At 44.5% G+C, this 12,990-nt stretch overlaps 1 protein-coding gene across 1 annotated transcript; it reads right to left on the bottom strand.

Moving 5' to 3' along the window:
- Window positions 1-278: 278 nt before the first annotated feature.
- Window positions 279-12,857, bottom strand: LOC140626391 (uncharacterized). The gene is made up of 4 exons (XM_072814158.1): window positions 12,101-12,857; window positions 9,427-9,585; window positions 2,922-3,020; window positions 279-950 (listed from the first exon to the last, which is right to left on the bottom strand). Exons 1-4 carry the CDS (start codon window positions 12,533-12,535, stop codon window positions 390-392), a joined length of 1,254 nt encoding a protein of 417 aa, XP_072670259.1. The 5' UTR covers window positions 12,536-12,857; the 3' UTR covers window positions 279-389.
- Between the last annotated feature and the right edge of the window lie 133 nt (window positions 12,858-12,990).

Genomic DNA, 12,990 nt, shown 5'->3' with positions numbered 1-12,990 from the left:
GCTGCAGCCTCACCCGGCTGCGCCCTCACCCGGCTGCGCCCTCACCTGGCTGCGGCCTCACCTGGGGGCGTGTCGGGCCGGTGCCACCAGCGCCGCACACCTGCGAGCCGGAGCCCCCGCCCCGCCCTGGCGCGCCGCCGCCCCCCCCCCCCCCCCCCCCGTCCCCGGGTCAGGGCCCTGGCCACCCGCCCCTGGGCAACCTCGTCCCGCGCCGCGCGCCGGGCTCAGCGGCCGCGGAAGAAGGTAACTCGACTTTTACACAAGGCAACACGAGGAAGTAAAATGGTCCCAACTTAGCAGCCCTGATTTTATGATCGCATGTGGGCCGGGATGGGCGACAGCATGCAAGCTCAGTGCTGGGATTAGCGAGAGGGACGAAGCACCAACGTTTATGTCCGTGCGGGTGTCCGCAAGGATGGCCGCGAAGATGGCACCGAGGATGCGGGCCCCGAGGATGGCCGCGAGGATACCATTGAGGACACCTGGGTGGGTGTGCGCCTGGAGTCCGAGGTGGGGGTTTTCGCGGGTGCTTTCGTGGGTGCCTGCGTGGCTGCTTTCGCGGGTGCTTTCGCAGGTGCTTTCGCGGGTGCCGGCGTGCCTGTTTTCGCAGGTGCTTTCGTGGATGCCTGCGAGGCTGCTTTCGCGGGTGCCGGCGTGCCCGCTTTTGCGGGTGCCTTCTCAGGTGCTTTCGCGGGTGCCGGCGTGCCTGTTTTCGCAGGTGCTTTCCCAGGTGCCGGTGTGTCTGCTTTCACGGGTGCCGGTGTGGGTGCTTTCGAGAATAGCGTCCAGAATGACTTGGTTCCCTGTGCTTTTTCAGGGATGGGTTCCAGGAGCAGGGAGGCATTGGTGTCTAATTCGATTCCCAGGAATCTTTTTATTTTCTCCCTCATGGTCTTGGTGGCCAGCATCGCATCCAGGATACACACCATTGCCGCCATGAGACACTGGATCTGTCAGACATAAGACCATATGTGGGAGGGGAAAGGCTAGGTTATTTTGCAGCTTAGCCGCAACCTTTTATATTCCATCCCAGGGTGCTGCAGGTGGCCGCCTGCCCCTCTGCCCCTGCACTATCTCTTGGTTTATGCCTAGCTGATGCTGTGGCACATTTTGCCATTCCGAGAAAAGGATTTGGAAATGGTAGCTTTGCTGCCAGTAATGACCTCTCCTGATGCCTGAGGCACCAGGGAAGGACCAGAGGAAAGAACTGGCCTAGGAGGCTCTGGATAGGTATGAGGTCCTGAGGAGGCCCTTAGTAGAAAGGACTCCTGGGCTGTGTTTGAAAAGGGCAGGAGGGAGTTCCCAAGAGGACCAACGGGGAGGAAGAGAACTTCAACTACAGGGCAGGAGTCTCCAGAGAGTGTGGTATGGCTGAGACCTCTGGGGCTGGTGAGGGGAGGCACAGAGTTGAGGCTAGGAAGTGCAGAATTTGGGACCGTAAGAGGAGATACCAGGTGCCAGATTCAGAAAGCCCACTTGCAGTGGCCATGAGGTGAACAGAACCAGAGGCAGGGACACCAGTGGGGTGCGGTGGGGGCTCCTGGTAGGAATTGATGGAGGACCAGAGGGTGGGAGCCCCTCCCAGGTAAGAGAAGGCTGGGTGGCTGAGTTAGCTGATGGGGAAGAGCAGACCATAGCACCCAAGATTCTAGATGCTCCTCAAATCCTGCCTGCTCTGGATGTTTGTCTTTACTGTCTCTTAATCTTTGGCTGCTTGAATGAACTTTTCCCAGATAGGTCTTGCCCCAGCTAATCTGTGAGCTCCTATAGGGATAAGGGGCTCTACCCTCAACACTAAGATTGAGCCTGGCACAATCCAATGGGACTGACAGATATTTACTGATTATGGAACAAATTCAAAGAATTCAAACCTTTTTTTCTGGATTAATTTCTGTTCCCATTGCTTAAGTTCTTTTAATATTTTTTTAAATTTTTATTTATTTATGATAGAGAGAGAGAGAGAGTTAGAGACACAGGCAGAGGGAGAAGCAGGCTCCATGCACCAGGAGCCCGACGTGGGATTCGATCCCGGGTCTCCAGGATCGCGCCCTGGGCCAAAGGCAGGCACCAAACCGCTGCGCCACCCAGAGATCCCTCATTGCTTAAGTTCTTGAACCAAAGTCTCACCTCCCCACTTCCCACCCTCCATCTTCAAAGCATTTAATCGGCCACTTCTCGTGCTCTTCATAGGATGAAGATTTGAGTCCCACCTTGTCCCAGGCTTGTGAGCCAGGGTAAACTATTTAACCTCAGTTCTCATATCTGTAAAAATGAGAATTGTAAAGATTAAGTCAGAGCATGCCTGGCATGTGCGGGGCACATGTTGGGAGCTTCCTTCCTTCCTTCCTGAATAGGCTCGGCCATTCACTTTTTTCCCCCTGTTCATCTGCTTTTCTTTTCATGTGCTTTTAAAATATAATTCTCTAGTCCAAAAAAATCAAAGTCCCATTTGGAGACAAGAACATTTTGTTGCAACATTTCAAAAAATAGTGTGTACGTTTCTCAAAAGAGGAGTCTGTACCTATTTGGAGGATGAGTATTAGAATGAAGATTTTCATGAGTTTAGAGTTTATGCAGCTTCACATCTTCTGAAGAAGTCCGTGCAAGAAGGAGAAGGGGTAAGGATGTTATGTAAATGAAGTAATGATGGTCTGCCAGTTTCCCTTTGCAGAGTTTTGAAATACTGATCTTTTAAAAAAGATTTATTTGAGAGAGCCAGCACAAGTGAAAGGGGCAGAGGTAGAGGAAGAGAATCTCAAGCAGACTCTGCACTGACCACTGAGCCTGACATGGGGCTTGATTCCAGGATCCTGAGATCACAACTTAAGCCGAAACCAAGATTTGGATGGTTAACCAGCTGAGCCTACCCAGACACCCCTAAAATACTATTCCTAAATGGGGTTATGAAGTCTTCAACTTACCCCTCCAACATAGAATAAATGCCTTCTTTCCATTTCTTGCATCGCCAAGATGGCAACTATTAAAAGGAACATAGCTGTAATGATACTGTTGATAAGATCCTGTAATACAGAATTGAAAACTATCAACTTTATGTAAAAAAGTAATTTCATAAAATATTATTTGTTTTTCATAAAATGTTTACATTGGTCAATTACCCATCTAAGGATGGAAGTCTTTTTAAAACTTTCTCTTTGATTACTATTAAGAGGAACTGTTAGTATAGTTCTTGCACCTTCCATGACAAGTTTATGTCATTTTAAGGTACTGGATAGGACTTTGTCAGCATAACTGGGTTTAATTTCATTAAAGAATCCCATTGAAAAAAAAAAAGAAAAAAAAAGTTGACAACATTCCCATCACATGCTCCTTAAAGGCATTAGGGAAGTGAGTGTGAAAAACACCTACCCAAATCAGATCTTCATAAATATGATTTTCAAAAATCTTATATTTTAAATTAATATCAGTTCTGTATTCTACTCCATAATATATTTTTAATATAAAATTAAATTTTAGATTAGTACTTTACTGATTTAATTGCATTCCCAAACCTGCAGGTAGAACAGATACCCTGGAAGTTAGTTGGGTCATATTTATTCTGGAGAGTCACATATCAATTGCAAGAAGGCAAGAACCCATCTGAGGAGCAGGCCTGGTATTCTAGAGTGAATGCCTATGGTATTGGCTTTTGTTCTTTCCTAAGAAATGGCCAGAATTGAGTCTGCCCTGGCATCTATAGGTTGCCTTTATCCTTTCTTCTGGATTTCAGTACTGAGTTCTTTAACTGCTAGCACAATCTTCTGTTTTGTGTGCTAAATAAAGGGTGAGGATAAGTAGATGGGGGCCACTTCTGAAGATAAGCAAAGGCTGGGCTTTGGTAATAGAGTAGTAATGGAAAAGTGGGCACTCAATGTGTCAGTGGCACCAGTGTGGGGAGATAAGTCAAAAGTCCAGGGTGATAGAACCCTGATAGGGCCCAGATATCTAATTGGAATACATTTTAAGTCCTTAAGTCTTGATGTCTTGACTTGGTAGTGTCAGTCTGTCTGGTGCCCCTGCCCAAAATATAGCAAGGATCCCTGCCATCCAGTGTACAGAATCATAATGGCTCTGATGAAGCTCTTTTCAATGTGGTATTTCCCAGTCATTACCTTATTTAACCATCACAAGTACCCTCCAAATTCAGTATTGTTATGATCCCTATCTTAAGAGGACATAGCAGAAACTTAGAGAGGTTTATTAAATTGCCTAACACTCGATATCTGCCAAGGAGGGAAATTAGAACTCATCTCACTATTGCCTCCATCAGGGACACTCAAATAAGGAGGAAATGAACTATCATCCCCAAGGTTGGAAGTGCACCATCCATCTTGGACATTTTCTGTGAATAATGGGTTATGGAAGGTCAAAATGGTAAGGAACATGTAAGGTAGGAGTGTGTTTTGTTGGTGAACTCTTTTGGCCTGCCAGTTCCTAGATGTGTGACCTGGGACACGTTTTATCATTCCTCTTTGCCAACATGTTCATTTTTAGATGGGGATAGTGACTGGGATTCATTGGATTGATCTGAGGATTAAATGGTATAATGAATCTGAAAATACCAGCTAAGTACCTGGCATCGTGGGTTGTGGGAGTGCATTAAAGTGTGGACTTGTGATCTCTGCCTTCAAAATGTACACAGTTGGTAAACTTTCTGCAAACTTCAGGTGTTCTTCCTGTTGGGATTGCTGAGCAAGGAGCTCTAGCCCTATCTTTTGACTTGCCTCTTCGAAGGGCGCTAATTATTTGGACACCCAGTGGGTAACACTGGAAGGGGGACAAAGAGCGGGGCTGGTGAAGGTTAGAAGTAAAATCCAGCTGGGTTCTGTGGGCTGAATGAGAGAGGTCTGCCAACAGTGGGGCAGGTATAGTGCTTTATAGTTTTGCAAGAAGCTTAGTCCTTTAGGATGGTGTAAACCAAGATATTAAAAAATGTGAACAAGGACTCTTACAACTAAGAGGCAGAATGTAAACTCTTTAAAATAAAAATTAGCTGTGGCCATAGATGGTTGAGAATTTAGATGATAACACTATAAACCAAGTGTAGACTAGGCTTCGCTAGCCAGTCATTGACTCCCTATGATTCCATCTCCTCACTGGAGTACTAGAGTTTACTCTGTGCTTATTAGTGTTTACTCTGTCCTTACTAAAGTTTACTGTGGTCCTTGCTCACAAGAAAGTGCTCTCCTGAACTGTCCTTTGGAGCTAATGTGTTTGCCTTGTATCTAACAATCTATTGTAGCTCACTTCTCTTGAGCACTTCCTGTGTCACATTCTGTGCCAGGGTGTTAATCTCATTTGATTCTCACAAACTCTCATTATCCCCAATTTACAGGTAGCTAAGCAACATGCCTGGGGCTGCTCAACCCACTGCAGCCTGACTTGAGTATCCAGAGGTCTTCTCTGGACTAACCCCCCTCCTCCTTTTTGACTTAGACACATCATTGCTGTTGGTCTCATCTTTGACAGGGGTGGGGGGTGGAGGAGGGGAGAGAGAAAGAGAGATGTTCTCTTTGATGGAGTAAAATTGCAGCTGAACCTTACCACCTGCCGTCTTTACTCATCTTTTTCTTTTCTTCTTGACTAAATAGCTAATTAACTCAGGTAGCCTCCTCTGATTAAAATGAGAGATGGATTTGTTACTTGATTATTATTTTTCCATAAAGCTTCCAAATTGTTGAGATAAAATTGTGTAGAATTATAACTGGGAAAGAACAAGGTGCTTTAATGATGAATGCTTATTTTTAAATATCACTGAATATTAGAGAAAAATGTAAACATTTACAACTTGTTTCACAAAATGTGGTATTTGTAATATGAATTTGTGTATAATAAACATTATATAGTATTCAACTTTCTGCAACTCCCACTGATTCCATTTGTGCCTGGAGTTCTCCAAACACATGGCATAGCCTGATCAGAAATGACCAGAACTGTGGTTTTTCATTAAGCTTATTTGAAGGGGATATTCTAAAGCTGATGCTTCCTCCTTATAAATGTAAAGATATTGCTGGTAGTTTTGGAATCATCACTTCTGTAGAGTTTTAGTTTAAAATATTTATTATGTTCTTTAAAAAAAAAACAAAAAAACCCCCCAAACCCCCAACTTTCTATTGGCAAAAACATCTGCTTGACCAGAACACAGTTTCTCTGACCATATTGGATATTTTTTGTAGTGTAGAAGTGTTAAAAATATGAGCTATTCATACGATAATTACAATTCATACTCTTCTTGGGGATGTTGACAGATGACACTAGATTAATGGGTAAAATTTATAATGTATTATAAAAATGAAGACAGTGACCCCACCATGGGGGGTGGGTGGGTAAGGAAAGCTGTATACTCACTAGCTCTGATGCAGACCCATGATGTCAAGTCAAGGGCTGGCTAAGAGATGGATGGACCCATGGGTGTCAGGGTTGCTGGCATAGCCTTCCAAGAACAAGATACAATTGAGACTGGAGTGTGAGTCCCAAGCTTAGGCTCCATCATCTCTCCAGAGAAGGAGGCCTTGCCAAAATATGGTCCCCGAGTCCATAGATCTCAGCAGGTCTGTAAGTGAGGACAGTAGTCTTTGATGCTGCCCTGCTGAGCGTCTGAAGCCCTGATTTATCAAAGATTTTCTGTTTTCCTGCTGGGAGTTTTCATCATTAGCCCCTTGCCAAACAAGAATGGGAATATAGGAATAAGGAACTCTATACTCATGTGAGCCTTTAAGGAAATTGCCACCTAAAATCACTACTATTTACCCTAATGCTATGCCTTGAGGGCACCAAACCATCTTGCCAGGAGAAAAGGGCTGAAAAAGTGGCAGCTGTGCATGCTGGATGCCTCTAGTGTATGGGTGGGCCTTTGAGCCTGTACGAAGCCCTGAAGCAGGGACAGTAGGAAATAAGTTCTCTGGCTTCCCACAGTTCCATAAGGTCCCAAGGGACTTTTGCAGCTTGATGCCAACACATCTCCAAGTCCACCTACTCTCTGAAATGACAAGTAGTCTTTTCCTAGACACCAATCCTGTCACTAAACCAGCACATCGCTTCCCGTGCCAAGACCTCCCTGTTACCACCCAGTGGTAACTATCCTTCTGAGTAATGTCATATGTCCTTCTCTGCATGGAATCTGAAAGGGAAGGTCCAAAAGAAAGGGACAGGACAGGAGAACATAGTTTTGGATCCTATTTTGATGGGTCTTTAAAAAAATCCTTCCTAGTCCATTAGATCACACACCATCTGAGCAACTATGTTGGTTAGTATGTGTGCTGCTAGTGAATTGGGCATCAGAAAAACTGAGTGACCTTCATAGTTTCCCAACCATGAAGCTCCTAGGAGCTCACCAGGCATATCCATGTGCTGTTCCAGACTCTGGGCCATAGATGGGAGGACAGCAGTAAGAAAAAGGCAGGGGCTCTGAATCACTCTTTGGGCTCCCAGAGTCATCCAAAGGAAAGGGAATGCTGTGACCCAAGGGTGGAGATAGCAAAAGAGGGCCTGGCTTTCTCAGAATTGACCAAAGGCCTGCAATTCTATAAAAGCTGGCCTGAGCCATCTGTGACCACAGTGAGAGCAGTTCCTCTTTTAGGATTTTCCGGGCTCATTCTTAGGAGCCCCCAGTTCTTTCCTTTGTCTGAGACACTTCCTAGATACTCTCCCTGGCCCCTACAGCAAAGCATGGTGCTTTGAGGCTCCCTCTAGCTTTCCAGCTTTCCAGTGTGTGGGGTTTTCCTCAGAGGGCTCTATTCCTCCTGGCCACAGTGCTGACCTTGCTGGCTGTGAAGTCCTCAGTCACTTGCCCCAAGGACCTGGACCCACCCTCCAGGATAATCAGTTCACCTCTGGGTCCCATTTTAAGGAAATCACGAGGAAACAGGGGAAATTACAGAGAACATAAAATTTAGAGAATCCAAGGAGGATAACAATGAAAAGAGGATGGAGACAGAGAAACCACCGTAAGGCAATAGGGCAAAAAGTCTGGAAAGAGTCAGGGTGAAAGCTGGGCCAGAGTTTTCTATATAACTGCATATGGCCATGGGCAACTTCATCTCCTTCACCTAGTCTTTTTATCTGTTGAGCTACAACTTCACTGGGTTGTTGTGAGGATTAAATAAGGTAACACATATGAAAAAGTATCTGGTACATGCTGTGTGCTCAAAATGGTTAATTTACCTTCCCTTCTTAAAAATCTCCATGGTCAAAGATTTTAGTTTCCCCTCAGAAACCTCTTTATCCTTATATAAGGGCTCCATAAACTAAGAGGGTCTTCCAAATGTCCACTTAGAGTTGCTCATATTTTGCTTTGTCTGCTTTCTGTTGCTCTGCATTCTGTGGGATAGAGAGCTCAGCAGCTTTTTCAGAAAATCCTTCACACACTTCAAGAACATATTTTGAGCTTTAGCTGAATAGCAACCAATCCTACCTGGCGACTAGAAGAAGGTACCACTACTAGAAGAAGTGGGATGTAAGAGAGGCCCAACCTCTGAATTAGGATTGTTTACGGTGCAAGATGAAATGGTAAAAGCCATCTGACTACTTTATGGGGTCTGATGGACACTTTGTGAGTGTTGGCTTTATGCTGAGCATTGTGCTGTTTGCTTTAAACACATTTACATGTTATAGGAACTCTATGAGGTAGTTATTGTGATTGTTCTTTTCCTCCACTGAATTTCCTAGATGGAGAAAATGAGGCTAACATTCACACAGCTAGGAAGGTGCTGGGCCAGTAAGTGGGCCGGTGTTTGTATTTGGACAAAACGGTAGTCCTTCTCTAGTGTGTGAGGATGCCTAACCCCATGCTCCACAATAAATAGGATTTATCTGAGACCTGAGGGATTAGCTTCAGGAATTTGTCAGTTGGTAAAGAATATGAAGTTCTGGAAAAAGCTACTGAGGAAGGCAATGCAGTGTCTTTTCTTGAATACTCCACCATGTGGCACCCCCTTGGGACTATGGACCCTTACTATCCATGAAAAGATTGACTCTTGCAATCTTTCAGGGTGTATGTGTAATAATTTTCTACAACTTTACCATTCCAACTCTTGTTAATGCAGGGGGGAAATGTTTATAAATCTGTTAGAGTAGCTGCTGTTTGGAAAGTAGAAGCATGTGCTGTTTTACAAGCAATAGATGAGAAGTGTGTTTACCTATTGAATATACTAATTGAAATTTTCTTTAGGACAGGCTGCAAAGTACCATGTGTTTAGTGCCATAAGTGATGGAAGCAGGTGTGTGTATTGGTGGTGCTATGGACAGAGGTGGCCAAGGAATCTTTCTGAGTATTAAGCTAGTTTCTCCCCTGTCACCAGGGCAACACTGTCGCCAACTCGAGTTATGTTCTTGTACAGAGAAATAGCTCTTTTGTTTTCACTTGAGGAGAGACTTTACTCTGGGACCGAGTGCAGAGCTTATATTTGAATTATGAAAATGAACACTTACAAGTAAGGGCCAATCTAAAAAAACCAGCAAGTGGTGAAGGGTTAGCATATATATTAGAATAAAAAAAAGAACGATGCACATTTCCAGAACTGTGATGGCTATATACGGCTCATAGGCTTTGGCAATGATGAAACAAATTAATGCTCCTAGGATAAGACCCTGCAATAAAAGAAACAGGATTTGTTTTAATGCACATGGGCTAGTAAAAAACAAAGCAAACCCATAGACTGTTAGAATATAAATCTGATTATATTGCACTTGCCTCTTTTGCTTTGCACATACATTTTATTGGTCAAATTTCTCATATTTCCAAGCAATGAAATAATACATGGAAACAATAAAAGTGCACATTAAGTATGGAAGAATGAAAAATAACTCGTTTCTTTCTTCTCCCTCAACCCAACCCTAGTCTAGCTCCTGAAAAGTAACCACTGTTCACAGTGTATATTTCATATTGGAAAGAAGTATATACAAGGATATATGGATTTTGATAGAAAGAAGTAGAACTCCCCACTTTTCTCTTTCAAGTGGTTGATGATTATCCCAACATCATTTATTGGGAAACACCAGTATTATCCCCTCTTATCTGAAATTCAACCTTTATCATGTACCAAATTAGTAGAAACTATCTTTTTTAAAAAAATTATTTATTTATTTATTTATTTATTTATTTATGATAGTCTCTCTCTCTGAGAGAGAGAGAGAGAGAGAGGCAGAGACACAGGCAGAGGGAGAAGCAGGCTCCATGCACCGGAAGCCCGACGTGGTCTTCGATCCCGGGTCTCCAGGATCACACCCTGGGCCAAAGGCAGGCGCCAAACCGCTGTGCCAGCCAGCGATCCCAGTAGAAACTATCTTGTTCTAAATTGTTTCCCAGTTGATTTTGAGTTTTTTAGAAATACAGTGATATCAGTTGAAAAAAATGATGTATTTTGCCTTTTCTTTTCAACTGTTATTTTTCCTGTCTAATTGTGATGATTAGCATACTGAATAGCAGTATTGATAAGGGCATCCTCTTTGTTCCTCATTTAATGGGAATACTTCTGATGTTTAATTATATATGATGCTGACTTTTGGGTTTATTTTTATAATGTCAATAAAGTACCTATGTATTCCTATTTTAATGGTCTTTCTTTTTTTTGCAATCAGAGGTGAAGGTTAAATTTTGTCAAATGTGTTATTTTCCTTATTTGATATAATCTCCTAATTTGTTCTCCTTTTACCTATAGTATGTTGGGTTAGTTTAATAAAGTCCTAATATTGAATCATCACAGTGTATTTTTTAAAAGTACTAATGAAAATTTTCTGCTAATATATTAATACTTGTGATGGGAGGACAGAAGACTAGCTGAGGACAAGGCATAAGCTCAGGATAACACATTGACAAATTCTTGAAACAGGCAGAGGGACATTCATTCCTCTAGGGATTCAACTGCCTTGATGTTTATACTTTGCTAAGGGCAAAAGGCCATCTTAGACCCCCAGGATCCTGTAAGTCAACTTTAACATATAAAAACTCCTTTAGAAATTTCCTTTATCTCTAAACCCTTCATGATACTGTTGGCAATTATCCCCCAAGCACATGACCCTCAGATATACATCTGAAGGGTCTCCTGACAGGTTTTATTAGACAGTAATGAATGACTTTTTCCCAACAATAGCTGGCCCACTCAGGGTCCTGGAAACCTTGCTTCCAAAATTCCTTAGGGAGTATACTATCCTCAAACCCCTCCCAACTCCCAGGTATATAATCAGCCACTGCTCACAGGCCTGGGGCAGCAGCTCTTCCTGCCCATGGGTCCTGTCCCTGTGCTTTAATAAAACCACCGTTTTGCGCCAAAGATGTCTCAAGAATTCTTTCTTGGTCATTGGCTCCAGACCTCACCTATATTCCAAAACTCGATCAATTGTTGCTTTGATACAAGTGAAATTTCTATTTTCTTTTTCTGACTTGGTCAGTTTTTGATATCAGTGCTATACTACTTTGAAAAAATAATTCAGAAGGGCTTCTTTTTTCTCCATTCTTTGAAAAAGTTTCAATAGTATCAGAATTACATCCTATTGAAAGTTTGAAAGAGTTAATGTATAAAAAAATCTGGCCCTGATATATTTTTGAAAGATACTCATTTGACTAATTCTCATTTTACTCTGTGTTTACATTGGTCTGGTTAGGTTTTTCTCAATTCTGGGGTCAGTTTTGATAATTATATTTTCCTAGAAAATAAGCTATTTCATTTAGGTTTATTTGTTTTGCAAAATACTCCTAGGGATCCTCTCAGTTTCTTCATCCTTTGTGATTATTTTCCCTGTCAGGTGCATAACTTTAAATATATGTCTTCTCTTCACCCTTTTTTCCCTGTTATACTGGCCACTGGTTTTGGACAGTTCTATCAATTTTGGACAGTTCTGAGTTTTGTATGCTATTTTATACATTTCTGCTCTTATCTTCACTGTTTCCCTAATTCCCTTTGTGAGGGGAAATGTGAGAAATATAAAGTAAGACCGGCAAAGGAGCGCTGGTTTAGTAATAAGGGTTGAGTGGGGTAAGGAGCAAGGGAAGAAGGGAAATAAAGGTGAGGCAAGTGGAAGTCGGAAAGCTTTCCGCAGGTGGCGCCCCCTGAGACTCACTCCCCAAGGCTGCACCCACCCTGCAGCACCAGCTCTTTTTACTCACCAGCCTCAGGATCTTCAATATCCCCTTGGGCGAGAAGAAAAAACGCTTGAAGCTGTCCCTGAATTTGAGCGGGACTTTGGCCCGTCCTTCAGCACGCTGTTGGATGGAGGACTTCTCTTGGCCCTTGGGTATCCTTGAGGCTGCATCCTGCTGCATCCTGGGTCCTGTATTCTCCGGTTGCTCGGATGCCCCTGGGCGAGAGGGTGCCGCCGTCCCTGGGCGAGAGGGCGTCGCCGTCCCTGGGCGAGAGGGCGCCACGGTCCCAGGGCGAGAGGGCGCTGCCCCAGGGCGAGAGGGCGCCACCCCCGACCCAGAGCGTGAGGGTTGCACCATCGGCCCAGGGCGTGGTGGCACCGGAGCTGTGGAAGCTCCTGGGCGTGTGGGACGCTGCTGTTGCAAGCTCCCTGTGGGGGTCTTGGTGATTTTGGCATTCATGGTGGGCGCCGGGGCCTGGCTGTGTCAGGCTGGCCCTGCCGCTCTGAGCCTGCACAGCGGCGTCAGTCTGGCCCCTGGGAACCAGCAGCGTGCCCCAACGGCTGCCGGCCGCCTATCCCGCGCGCGCACTCAGCTCTCGCTGCCCGAGGACAAACCCGGCCCTCTGGCCACCCTCGTCACTACCTGATTGCGATGCCACTGCCTAGCCTGGAACTTATCCCTGCAACTCCACTCCCCCATGCTGCCAGCAAGCCAAGGAAGGGGGCTCCGGAGACCCCGGAGGTCCGGATGCATTCTTCTCTGCCACCCAGGCCCAGGAGCAGGAAAATCCAACCCGATCAGATCCTGGTGCTACCAGCGCTCACTTGGAAGTGACAGTATTGGTGAGCGCTGGGCAGATTTCCCACATCTCTTCTTCCAGTTCCCATATTGAGATTAAAAGAACAACCACAGGA

The sequence above is a fragment of the Canis lupus genome, chromosome 3 (assembly GCF_048164855.1).
Source record: "Canis lupus baileyi chromosome 3, mCanLup2.hap1, whole genome shotgun sequence".
NCBI classification, from domain to species: Eukaryota; Metazoa; Chordata; class Mammalia; order Carnivora; family Canidae; genus Canis; species Canis lupus.
Note: the sequence above shows the minus strand (reverse complement) of the source record. Positions and strands in the feature narration are given on the sequence as shown.

Bases quoted from the DNA above. Each gene is read 5' to 3' on its own strand.
- LOC140626391 (XM_072814158.1), bottom strand. From the start codon at position 12,535: ATGAATGCCAAAATCACCAAGACCCCCACAGGGAGCTTGCAACAGCAG. The intron at 3,021-9,426 runs GTAAGTGTTCAT...TCTGTATTACAG, and splicing joins TTTTAGATTGGCCCTTACTT to GATCTTATCAACAGTATCAT. The intron at 951-2,921 runs GTAAGTTGAAGA...TATGTCTGACAG, and splicing joins ATTTATTCTATGTTGGAGGG to ATCCAGTGTCTCATGGCGGC.